This window comes from Falco biarmicus, chromosome 13, assembly GCF_023638135.1.
Source record: "Falco biarmicus isolate bFalBia1 chromosome 13, bFalBia1.pri, whole genome shotgun sequence".
NCBI classification, from domain to species: domain Eukaryota; kingdom Metazoa; phylum Chordata; class Aves; order Falconiformes; family Falconidae; genus Falco; species Falco biarmicus.
Window position 1 is genome coordinate 5,873,095 of NC_079300.1, and position 13,553 is coordinate 5,886,647.

The 13,553-nt window shown below is 40.5% G+C and overlaps 2 protein-coding genes across 4 annotated transcripts in view; one reads left to right on the forward strand and one right to left on the reverse strand.

Annotated features, from left to right (window-relative positions):
• LRRC31 (leucine rich repeat containing 31) overlaps nucleotides 1-13,553 on the reverse strand; it is a 58,743-nt gene that overhangs the window by 35,147 nt on the left and 10,043 nt on the right. The window lies entirely within an intron of this gene.
• SAMD7 (sterile alpha motif domain containing 7) overlaps nucleotides 1-13,553 on the forward strand; it is a 29,474-nt gene that overhangs the window by 9,945 nt on the left and 5,976 nt on the right. The window contains exons 6-9 of the mRNA XM_056358981.1: nucleotides 782-860; nucleotides 10,136-10,815; nucleotides 12,203-12,324; nucleotides 13,190-13,300. Coding sequence (XP_056214956.1) covers nucleotides 782-860; nucleotides 10,136-10,815; nucleotides 12,203-12,324; nucleotides 13,190-13,300 — 992 coding nt within the window. The remainder of the gene's footprint in view (nucleotides 1-781; nucleotides 861-10,135; nucleotides 10,816-12,202; nucleotides 12,325-13,189; nucleotides 13,301-13,553) is intronic.

Genomic DNA, 13,553 nt, shown 5'->3' on the forward strand with positions numbered 1-13,553 from the left:
CAACGCTCATACATGAGCAAGAGTTGCTTTCAGAGACCACTTTACCTAGCCTATTCTTTAATCATAATATCACATGCCAGTTTACTCCTGTAGGGCAGCTACAAGTCCTTTTAACAAAGGCTCAAAATTACAGGGCACAGTTCCAAGGAGAAAGCTGGATGTTGCAGCATGGCAACACAACTGTGACACACACGCCATGCTGCACATAAATTTACATATCACTTTGTACAAAGACATCATATCTTAAGGCTCCTTCTTTGAGAAGAGTGACTAAATTATTGATGCCACATAGATCCATAAACAAGATTTTCTGGCTTCAGCTTCCAACCCCCCCAAATGCAGATCTCAAATAAGATACTCTCTCAAGAGGAAATATAATTGTAAATTACATGGCACCTAGGCTGAAAACAGTCTTGAAGGAGCAGGCTGGCTTTGCTTAACTGTTGGTTATTATCTTCTGGGCAACTATGTGTACTTCAAAGACATAGGTCACCAAACAGAATCACACTGCTGTCTCTTCCCTTTATGGATAATACCTAAATACAGATTTGATCCTACAAACACCTGATGCTGGACTTCACATTTCTACCACATATTCTCACCAAAGCAATGAGCAGAAATACTATTCAACTTGAAGTCATATCAGTTTCCTAGTGAAGCACATAATTCAAGTCTTAATAAGCTTTTTAAAGTGTCTCTCCATTGCTTTGGAGTTTGTGCATTTGCTTGAGGAAACTAGTGAATTTTAAAGATTTTTTTTTTTCCCCCCCCTCCCTTCAAGGATACAGCTTTCTGCAACCAGAATCCATGGAAGCTGTGGCCAGAAGACAGGAACTGGTTCAAAAGCAAAATATTGCCAGGTAATCAATAGTAAGCTTTGCTCTGAGGTGCATGCCAGAATTAGGGCAGCAAAGGCAGCTGAAAATTATTAAGCCACAACGTGTTATAGGCTTTTATTTACAGTGATCAAGGTACTTTTTCAAGTCAACCAGGGAAGCAGAGAGCCCCTAGCTGTCTCTGAAGGCCTGAAGCTACTAACTTTCCCCTTGCCCCTATTCCGCTTTTAGCCCTAAAATAACACAAGGAAAAGAAACAAGCCCCTCAGCTTGGTTAAAGAAACAAACAAGATACAGACTTCAGCCCCAGCCCTTGAACTCTGGATCCAAACACCCTGAAGTTACAAAAAGTCAGAAAAAAATTCAAACTTTACAGCTGTATATTATCACACACGTGTTAAGACACCAGAGCTGGGCCCTTGGGATGATTAGCTGTGCCTTCACCCTACCAGGGTAGACAGCTTTCCTAGTTTAATATAGTCTGAATGTTAGGGTAAGTACAGAGAATTTGGTTATTTGTACCAGTTTCAGCGTAATCAGTAGCTGGTTAAGTAGCCACCAGTGCCCTCCCTCACAGCCACACCATTTCCATAGCAGAACTCTAACCTCAAGCACTCCTGCACTGGGCTTCAGCACCATACTGAGTGGCAGCACCCCTCACACAGTAAGACTAAAAGCAAAGAACAAATACATCTGAATAGGCATCTCAAAAGAATCATAACAGAATTTTTTTAGCTCTTCAGTCGATTACTGAACTCCTCCAAGCACAAGATTTACATTAGCAATGCATTTCATATAGCTCTTGTCACATGGTAAAAACCCTGAGAAAAATCAGTAAAAGCTAACAGCAAGCATTGATTTAAAGAATCAGTTACCAATATTTGAGTGAGCGGAGGTTATCTTTATTCGGCAGCGCCGGGTGCATGGGGGATCACTCCATAGTCATGCACCCCAAGGGAACCTTGTGCCTGGACAATTAGCACACTCCTTATGTCACCCATTCAAGGATTTAGTACATCCTCAAGTCAACAATAAGGGTCTCCTCAGATAAACATGAGCACGCCGTTCTTTAAATAAATCATATATGGCCCATTATTCATTCCCCCCTTTTCTAACAACTATTGTAAATTCTTCTACAACTATAAAAAAATCACTATGCCCTATGATCATTCTTTGAAGTTATACACATATTAGTATTCCTAAAACTATTACAATGAGTATTATAACAAAAGTGTGGTTACCTAATCTGGAATGGTTAAAGCACGAAGTTTTTGTCCCATATAGCCTTAAAATTCCATGACAAATCATCTTTAGTAATTTCATGTAAAATCTGAAACCTGTTCCATATCTTATGGATATCTGTTTCAATTTGATTACTTTGGTCTATGTATACATCCAGTAATCATTCCACCCATCAGATTGGGAACAAGTGTTTTGTCCTGGGTTTCCAGGACATGCTCCCCCTGTCTTGCTTTGAGCTTCCCAACAACAGTTATTATCACTTTTCATAAATATTGTGGTGGTTAGGCTTAATATTTGTAAATCAAAACATATGAATTGGGTCCCAGATTTATCATCAAATAGGCAATATCCTCCACCATCATCTGGTTTTTTCCAAAAGTCTGGCCAGGTAGGCCATTTGTCATCAAGATAATTCCAGTTTTGAGAGGCCACCCCATACAGGGGTGTTACCAGGCCTCCTTTAGGAAGACAGGTACATATCCAGCATTCCTTAGCTTTCGTAGCATTGACAATCATTTGCAATGTTTGAAGATGGGTATTGTTTACCCATGCTTCAGTTTCTAAAATACTGACAACTGTTACAATCAAGATCAGAATAACTTTACACAAATGTCCCCTGATCCTTTTGACAGTCCATTGTGCCTCCAGAGATTTCTTTACCTGTCAATATCGGGTTCCTCCTTTATCTTGACTGCAGTAAAGATGGCCAACAATACTCAATAGGGTCCATTCCACTTCTCTTGCAGAGGATCACCCCATTATAATTATGATCTAAAGAACCAGAGACCCATGGGTCCTGCCGGGATGATGGCCCATGATTTCTCAGGAGCCTTCTTTATTGAGAGTAGTGAATCCAGGCTGGTTGTTCTCTTATCTTGACAGCGCTGAAGGCTGTCAGCAGCGCCAGATAGGGTCCTTCCCACTTTTCTTCCAAAGGTTTCCCTGAAAAAGTCTTATCACCAGACTTAAAGGAATGGACTGGTTGATCTAATCCTCTGGCCCTTGTTAACTGTCTCTGGAGGGCCTTCATATATTCACACAAATATCCCTCTCCTAACTGCCTTAAATCTTCTCCAGCAAATTGTAACTGGTACGGTCTCCCATATAATATTTCAAAAGGGCTCAAATTCTCCTTTGTTCTCAGTTTAGTTCATATTCTTAATAATACCAAGGAAAGAAATTGTGGCCAAGTTAAATAGGTCAAGAGACAAATCTTCACTATCTGTTAATTAATTAAATGGTTCATTTTTTTCACTTGTCCACTTGCTTGAGGCCTATAAGGAGTGTGTAATTACCAAACTATTCTTAATACTGTACTCACTTGTTGTATTATTTTGGCACAAAAGTGTGAGCCTCTATCAGAAGAGATTGTTGCCAGAACCCCAAAGTGGGGGATAATTTCATTTAACAATCCCTTCGTTACCTCTCTTGCTTTGTTGTTCGACAAGGGAAAGTTTCTGGCCAACCTGAAAACATATCAGTCATAACTAATTAATATCGGTACCCCCCTTTTCTTGGGAGTTTGGAAAAATCAACTTGCCACTGTTGTCCTGGATAATTTCCTCTACTAATGTTCCCTAGTTTTATTCTATTTGGTACATTGGGATTATTACGTAAACACACTTTGCATTGCTGAGTCACTTGTTTTATTACAGTATATAAGTTTCACCCTATCAATTTCTGATTTAGACTTATATAACAGAACATAATAAGACTCATTGGGGAGCTGATATGTTAGGGCTGTGGTCTGTATTAAATTGGATAGTACCACTGTACGGCCATCTGCCAAATAAGCCCACTTATTTAATTTTATTTTACCATTCATGTCCTGAATTAGCTTTAGGTCTTCTTTAGACTAGTTTGGCTCCTGATCTATACTTACAGTTTGGATTTTACCGTCTGGTATTAAGGATAATTCCTCCTTTCCCACCTCCTCTGCTACTCGTCTGGCCTCATGGTCAGCCAGGCGCTTTCAAATTTCCAAATCAGTGCCTCAATGGGTCATCTTATGTTCTTCCTTCCTGGATGACCCTCTTATAACAGATGGGGCCATTCCTCACATCAAGGTCTGGCATGGCATATGTTCCCACCGCTCAGCGCCTACTGGGTTGCAACCAACAGCAGAGCTCAAGATTCTTCTTCGTGGCAAACACAGAGGCCAGCCCAGTCTTGCCCTTGACTATGATAGGAGGTACTTGACCAACCTTATTCCTTGTACTTCGTTGTCAGTGCAGAGTTTCATCTGCGCATCCCATAACAAGTCACTGTCATGGTAAAACACACAGATTTACATTAGTAGAACTACTACAGAATGTATTTTATCTCAGTTTTTATGCCAATATCCCCTACAGCCCTGCTGACTAAGGGATATTGTTTTACCGGAGCTAGGCAGGCCTCCCGCTTATCATTTTTACTGTAGCGGGTAAAGCATTTTTCGCCTTACCTGGAATTTATTTCCAGATATACCTGGTTAAAGATTTCTTTTATTTCAGGGAGGTCCTCTTTTCCACTTTTCTGTTGAATTAAAGATAAGCTCAAGATTTCAATTACTTTATAATTTTTAACTTTTGGTTTCATTTCTCCTTCTTTAAACATCTAGATGTTCTAATAAATCTCATCCCAACAAAGATTTTGGTGAATTTGGCATTCTTATTTGTTTTCTTGGTTTGTACTTTAAAATTTTCAGGATGTTTTCCTGGTGGCCAGCAGCTCCCACAACTGTAACAAATTATTTTCACTGAAGTTTAACACTAAGAAGTCCACCTTATTTTTCCTAGTCCCTAGTTCACCAGAACCCCTTGCTGGTTCTTTAGCTTAGGGCAATTTCGATTCCAGTGTCCACTTTCCCTACAATATGCACAGTGATCGGATCCCATAGGAGAGGGATTCACTCTTTCACTTCTGCCTGACATTCCTCCTCTGTCTCTGCCTCATCTCCTCTACCAGTTTAGAATGACCCAGCACTTCTTCTCTTACCTTCTGTACACGTTCCCTGTTCCTTCTATCAACATCATAATTACCTAGTAACAATCAACTCGAACCGTTATCTAGCCCTATTAGACCATCCTGATAAGTCTTTCACAACCAACTTTCAAACATCTAAATTTCCCCATCAAAGATGCACCTTCATTTTCCTCAGACCCACTGCATGCCCTAAAGGGGCCATTACGGTCCTGTCATACTGCAAATGCTGCAGCAATTGGGGTGACATCGTCAGGTCCTTCTGCTCAATTGTCAGCAACAGCAACCTCCTCCTCCTCACCATCAGAAGGATTCGGGGCAGGAGATGCTCTTCCTGCTCTGTTCCTGCTCTGCAGGTTACACAAGCCTGCCTCTGCAACAGCACTTCTGTTCTAACTCTTTCTTACCCTGAATGCTAATCTGCTACTTGTTGCTTTAAGTCTGTGTTCTTATGCATAATGCCTTTGCAGGGAAACAGAAAACACCCTGCCATGCGTCCAGCATGACTCAAGTCGCATCTTTGAGTGGGTATGGGGGTTTGTACAAACTCACCTCAATACTTTAACACTTTCACAGGGTCTTTGATTCTCCCCCCCCCCCCGCTTCAGATCTTACATACATTAGCACAAGTTTTTATCTTACAGCGTGTTTCATTCTGGTTGCTCCACAGAAGGAACCACAAGCTGAGCTTTTTAACACAAAAATTTCAACAAGAACATCTTTCTAGTTTAGGTCTCATTTTTTTCCCTATCCTTTTTTGGAGCCATAATCAAAGATCAGGTGGTGTTAATCCCGCACTCCTTCTGTCACACAAACATATCTGCACACATTGCTTCATCCCACTTATGTTCTTTATGAAGAAACAGCACAAGCTGTAAAATTGTGTTGTAATGTAACACTTCCTTCAAGTGGCCATCTTTCACCATCACCTAATGTATACGAAGGCCACCAATTCTGACAATATTTTAAAAATGTCTTTTTGTTCAAATTTCCACTGGGAATTCCGCCAAATTCTTTCCAATGATTCAAAATACATCCCAGGGGTGTTTTGGTATTTATTTCTTGGCTCTGTTTGCCGCACCACCACCACCCCCCCCCCCTTCCTAATGAGTCTGGTATTTGTCTACAATGTATTAGTTATTACTGGAGGCACTATACTTATCTCAGAACACACACCACAGTTCAAGACCTCTATTTAGCCTTATTTCTTGGCCTCATTATTTTTATATTATCTCCTCGCAAAATAATAATATCTTAGACACTTGCCACCCTTTGTTCGAGTATACAGACAGCACCTAAGACACTAAGGGCAGAGGTTAGTTCATGCTTTTTCCAAATTACATTAGTTCTAATGTTTTGTCCACAGTCTCCCACTCTAATTTCCAATTATGCATTCCAACACTTCATAAATTGATTTTACAATCACTCCGTCCATCTCTGGCCAGCCCCTCGCGAGGAATACAGACACACAGATTGGGACTCCCCACTCGCTTCACAGTTACACTCACACACACACTCTCCGGGCAGCCCTCAGTCACACAGGCAGTACGTTACACGGTACCGTGCACTTTCATACAACTCTAGTAATGCTGACAGTTCGCATTATCACACAAAGTACGCATTTCAATGAACAATTGCCAAAAAACAGATTCTAATTTTTTCTGGCCTTAAGCAGAGTGTTAAGTTTTCAGCTATTTGCCTAGAATTACCAGAATATTATTATTTTTTTCAACATACATTTCATAACTCCAATTTTGAACATGTAACTAGACAACACATAGAACAAACAAGACAGAGTGCTATTTCAGTTGTTACATTCTAGGAATTCCCCAAATCTTAAGACAACCTAAAGGAAGTTTTTAGCTTCCCAAATCTTAAGACAATCAAATAGGACTATTACCCTTTTCAGAAGGCGTCCCTTCTTCTCAACCCTGGGAGACGGCATCCCGTCTTTCGTCTTATGGGGTAAAACCAAATCTTAAAAGACAATCAAATACTCAAAACAAAGAATAAATATAAATACCTTTTATGTTGTGCAGAAGTCCTTGCCCACCTGTGTGAGAAGCCGAGGGGTAGGGGAGTCTTGCTGACAGAAGATGCAGTCGGGGGCCCTGAGGGTCCTCAGGCCCCTGGATTCCAGCACTGGTGGAGAGTTCTCCTGGCTGGTTCACCAAATTGATGCCCAAACAGCACAGAGTAACTGCTCAGAGACAAATTTTGTCTTTAAGCAGCAACCCCCACCATATACTCAATAATTCATTACACTATATGCACTTTAAAACATATAGAGGTTTACACTCACCCCTCGGATGCTCAAGACAGTACTCACATGCCAACATTCATATTATACAGAAATGTTCTCACATTGCCAACATAATATTTAATATTAATCCTATAATTATTAATCTTGCATATAGAGATTGACTCCAAATTATCAAATGTTTCAGTCTTCCGACTAAACCACAGATTTCCAATATTACCCTAATATTAAAACAAATACCAAAACAGAATCAGAGTTCTGATACCTTAACATCGAAACAAATACCAGAACAGAATCGAATATCAATCCTATGTATATGGATTGACTCCAAATTACCCGACGTTTTAGTCTTCAGACTAAAACATAAATTACCATATCAGTATCAGATGTATGCCTGCGGTGCTAGCTACCCGGCATGCACCACCCTGCATAAGCACACAGAAATCTTACGACTTATGGACAGCTTTACAGATGGACCGGTCCCCAGAAACAGAAATATCCAGAACAAAACAGTACTATTCTAAATACAATATAATTATAATATTTAAAATTAATATAATATTTGAATATAGATAGTACCTTTGCTCAGCAAGATGGAGTCCTTCTCTGCTCCTGTGGTGATCCAGATGAGATGAGGAGCCCCTCCGGGAAAATTCCTGGGGGTACCCCAGGGAGTCCCCGCTCTCAATGGGTCCCGCAGCCGAGCAGAGGAGGTCCCGTCTGGGTTGCCAAACTGATTTAAAGAATCAGTTACCAATATTTGAGTGAGCAGAGGTTATCTTTATTCGGCAGCACTGGGTGCATGGGGGAATCACTCCACCAAAGTCACACACACCAAGGGAACCTTTCAGCCCCCTCTTTATACAAGCCGCTCATGTCTATTCATTAACTTTCTGGGAATTCATTAACATATCTTGTGCCTGGGCAATTAGCACACTCCCATTCAAGGACCTAGTATATCTTCAAGTTAACGATATTAACATATCTTGCACCTGGACAATTAGCATACTCCTTATGTCACCCATTCAAGGATTTAGTGCACCCTCGAGTTAACAATAAAGGCCTCCTCAGATAAGCATGAGCACACCATTCTTTAAATAAATCATATATGGCCCATTATTCAGCATGGCCATCACATACACCCTCAGCCACATGAGAGCCAGTCCTACCTGCTCAGGCTTGTTCTTCAGTGCACCAAACCTGGGAGAGAGAGGAGGAAAAAAAACCCCAACAACCCACAAAAAAAAAAACAAACCCTAACAAAAAATAAAACCCCAAAACCTCAACATAAGACACCCCAACCTAAATCTATGAGATAGCCTTTCACCATACTCACAATTTTTGATTTTTTGCTACACCACATGACCCCTTTACCCTTTATAGAAATCAGGTGTTAGCAACCATTCTCTTGCACTTGGTGCAGCTGTGCTGCTGAGCACCTGGGCCCAAATCTTTGTTCTTCAAGGGACTCTGCCTCATACCAAAACTCAGTGATTCCCCACCTGCTGGTTCTCACAAAAGCAAGCTGTCTTATCTGGAGGAATATTCAGGAATGTAACCCTCTTTGCTGTGTATCTCCACCTCAAGAACTGTGTGTGAGTAATGACAATTAGGCAAGAGGTACAAGGACATGGTACATAGACAAAACACACTTGGATCTCTGAAAGCAGAGAATTAATGGTTCAGAGGTTGTTGCTAAGGCAAAAACAGGGCAGAAAAAAGCTCTGAATGTTACAGAGTGATCAACTAATTCCTCGTAACAATCATCTGAATAGACACCTTTAGCTCAAACTGTTTTCCTGACAATTTTACATTAATGAGAGGACTAAAACTCAGACTCCCTCTGATCTGTTGTCCTCACCGCACTATTAAGAAAGCTATCTTGGTGCACGTTAAAGACTTGTCTGCCCTCACAAGCCCTTTTCCAGAGAACAGTGTGGAAGTCCCACTGAAAGCTCATCAAAGCAAGGACAGCAGACTGAGCTGTTTCTGGTTTATGTCTGGTAGATTGGCTCACTTTTGCCATCTCTCAGCTCCACATGAAGCTGTGGAGCTCTAGGAGCTATAGTTTTTTCTTTTGGTCACTAGCTTGGCTCCAGAGAAAGCTGATGCTAGTGAAGGTTGGTACAGTGGAGACACATACTACTTGAATTCTCCATATCTCACTGGTAAGCACTTCTACCTGCTATGCCAGAGGCAGGAAGCTGGCACAGACTCTGGAGCATTGGCTTGATCCACCAGGAGGGAGATGGTGGAGCACTTACTACCAGAATCTCACCCTTTCACACCCTCAGAGCCATGCTCAGGTGCCAGGTACTACAGAGAGTTACTCAAGAGACTTAATGTTAGCTTACTCGATATATGCACAGGTTCCATAGACAATATATTTCTAGTTCTTTATCACTTACAATATCACTGCAATTTTGCAGTTTTCAGTACAATTTTCTGATGGGTAATATAAATCACTTATCTTCTTTAGTCTTTGACTGTTATGTCCCTGGAGACAATTTTCCAAATCCCAAGGGAGCATAATCACCATAATAATGCCTGGATTGCCAATATACAAATAACTTCTTTGTCTGAAATATTATCCAGAAGCATTACATGGAAGATAGATATTTTTTTCCTTTTAGTTCACTGGCAGCATATTAGATGTAGCCAGGTTTGCCACTCCATCTGCAGTTTGTGCCCTCTTACACACAGCAATACAGGGGAGACAGAAGAAAAGCAGTACTCTTGCCTATTCAATTATCTGAGTTTTATTCTGCTGCTGTAAAAAAGAGGTGATGAAGGAACAGAGCTGCCCTAACTGCCTGTGCTCCTTTGTGTCTTTCAGAATGGAAATGGAGATGAATGCTATTTTTCAGCAAAAAGAAATGGAGAAAGCCCATCGGAAAGGACTACTGGGTCTGGAAGCACCTTTCCTTTACCATGGGATGCCAGCTAGTCCCATTGCTTTTCGTGGCAGGCACAGACTACCTGAAGGCCATCTTCCCAGCGACTTATATGTTCATCGCACCACCATTGATGAAATTCATGGCAATGCTATGCTCATGGCAACCAGCCCATACCCTCCAGTCAGCACTTTGCAAAGGGAGAGGGGACGTCGGCCAGGGAGAAGAACTGGAAATCACAAAACTGCAGACTGTAGTGCCAATGGCACAAAGAACCAAGCTGATGACAAAACTACAGACCCTACTTCAGCTACAGTGGATGATGAGAAAGAAGACAAAAAAGAAGCAGAGGTGGAGACACCAAACAAACATGAACAAACAAAAAACCAGACTGAGCCATCTGCTGTTGCCAAAAACTGTAAAGAGTTTGAACAAGGCTTGAGAAAAAACTGTGCTACTCATGAAATATCTACTGAAACCAACAACTGCAGCAGCACAAATGAGAAGGAATCTAATAGTTCCTGTGCTGCTTTTGATGAGAAGTACATGTACCCTTCTGCAATACCATTCTCAACATTACCATATGGATTTCCCGTACCCAGCAACCCATTGCTACCTTCAGGTTTGTCAAGTCTCCAGATTAGTTAGAGTGGTGTGTTGATATAATTTATTATTACTGATTTGCACTCTTATTTCTTCCCTCTGTTTAAAGCAAATTTTTGGTATGATAGAGTCATGACAACTAAATGTAGAATTCATATGCAGCAAATAGTAATACTTGGTAAATCCAAGTCAGCAAAGGTAAAGTGTGGGGTTTTCTACCTGCGAACTGTGTTTGCTGACATAACGGTGCTGAAACCTTTATTTTGCAGGGCAATGCAATTACACAGCAAAAAGTCACAAAGCAGCTTCCTAACTATTTCAATGCTTTATGCCATACACTATACTGTGTTTGTGTTTATATCAGTCCCTAGGGACAACACACTTGTCACCCGTAAACTGTCAAGTTAGCAGCACTTTGAGGTTCGCTACAATTCTGTTCAACATGTTACATTCTATCCTCTCCTTCTGGTGGTCAGGAGGAAATGTAACAGCACACGATCTACTGACCATAATCCCTGTGTCTGTCAAACAGGACAAGGAATCCCCTTAGAAGTTGCACTCATTTAAGAACAAACTTAACCCTAAGACTTGGCCTCCTCAAGAGCAGAATGTAAGACACAGGCCTCTCCAGCCACTGTACACCAATTATTGTTTCTAAAGCTTTGTCTCTTTTGTTAAATGCACCAGTGCCAGTGGATGAGCCCTGCAAAACTTCCCATTACCTGAAATGAGAACAGGCTGGAGTGTTTGTCCAGGATCATCTACTACATCAATGAAAAATATACAATCACAGAATCACAGAATCATTTAGGTTGGAAAAGACCTTTAAGGTCATCGAGTCCAATGAAAACCTAACGCTGCCAATTCCACCACTAAAGTATGTCCCTAAAATACACATTAAGTATTCAGTTCCTATCTGCAAAAGGAATTTCAATTTAAATAAACATAATAGCTGAATGAAATTGTGACATAACTTCTCTCTTCTGCCCACAACTTTTCTGCATGTCCTTCTAACTCACAGTAGACACTATAAGCTAGTAAAGGCTTGGTTCCATTCTACTGAAATATAAATATTAGTCAAGTTAAAACAACAGTAGGACCTAAAAACCATCAAATAATGTACTCATTAGATAAAATACTGCAGAATGACTTGTGTGCATAGTGACTGGTACATACAGTGCCCACAGTAAACAAAAGAAGCCACCAAAAGAAAACCCTCCAGGATCAGCTGCTACTGACTATCTGGTGATTTTGGTGTCAAAGACTCCTGTATCTGTCTGTGACTACACAGTGCTGTTAGTATATTAGGTTCTGGACAAGTGTTAAAATACTCATGTTAGCAATCATTTCCTATCGATTTGCAAGTAAAGCTCTACAAACATAACATTTGCATTTCCTCCTCAAAGGAGCACATGGCCTGATCCTGAACGGAGAAGACATTTCTTCTGTTGAAGACATTCGCAAATGGACAGTTGATGACGTATACAACTTCATCGTTAGCCTCCCAGGCTGTTCAGATTATGGCCAGGTGACAATAAACACTCATCACATTTTGGGTCTTTAGGACAATTTAGATTTTAAGGTCATCAGACAAATGTAAATGCTAGAGGTTAATTGGTTGTCACAAAGTTACAAACTTAATAGTAGTTTTCATTGTGCTTCAACTTATGAAGCCATGCTCTGAGAGGTTACATGCATTTCTGCTGCAGCAACACAATACCAGAAGGATCAGCAGAAAAACAACAGCATAAGAAAAGTATCTTATTTTTTTCATTCCACATGCCCTGAAGAATTTTTATGCACATTAAAGCAATTTCTCATTCTTGGATATTGGTATAACTCACCTACCCCACCTGAGCTCTTAGGGGCATCATTCCATTTGAAAAAATGAAGTATCATTAGAAATACAAGCAAAGAGGTTGAAATCTTGCATGTTCCTAGTAAAGCCTTAAGAAGATCAACACTATTTTTTCATCAGTAGCAGGCTGCTCACTTCCTGAAAAAAAAACCAACCAAAAAACCAACAAGAAAAACTCCCAAGCAAACAAAAAACCCCACAAAGTATCATTGAAATGTTACAAAGTTGCAAACAAAAACCCCAACAAAGTATCACTGAACTGTTACAAAGTTGCAAACAAAAACCCACAAACAACCACATTGAAATGTACAAAGTTGCCACTTGCCAAGAACAAGTAAATAAACTACCTGCAAATACACTGATACCCACAGACCTGAGCAAGAGACCTCATGCTGCAGTCAGGAGATAAATAAGATAAAATAGTTGCACTGTTATTTCCTCCTTCTATTTATTGCCTATGCCTCAAGATTAAGTATAAAAGATAACCAATGAAGTCTGTTTTAGCACATCATGATGTGTTCTGTCGTTTCATAAGGTATTTAAAGACCATGCTATTGATGGAGAAACCCTCCCGCTACTAACAGAGGAACATCTCCTGGATACAATGGGATTAAAACTCGGACCAGCATTAAAAATCCGCTCTCAGGTATGGTCATTAAATGTATGCCAAGATGGCAAGTCACAGAGATGTGAAAGAGTCAGAAGCTAACAGGATGAATTTTTTTTCAAACTGAAACACACTTTTTTCTTACTGATAAGGCAACTACCATAATATTAGGAGAAAAGAAATTACTCCAGCATAGTTCGCTTTCACTTCTCTGCATGTTACAACAGCATGTAGGGGAGACACTAAGGGGAGGTTAGGACTGACAGTTTGAGAGACAAAGTGAAGTCAGGAT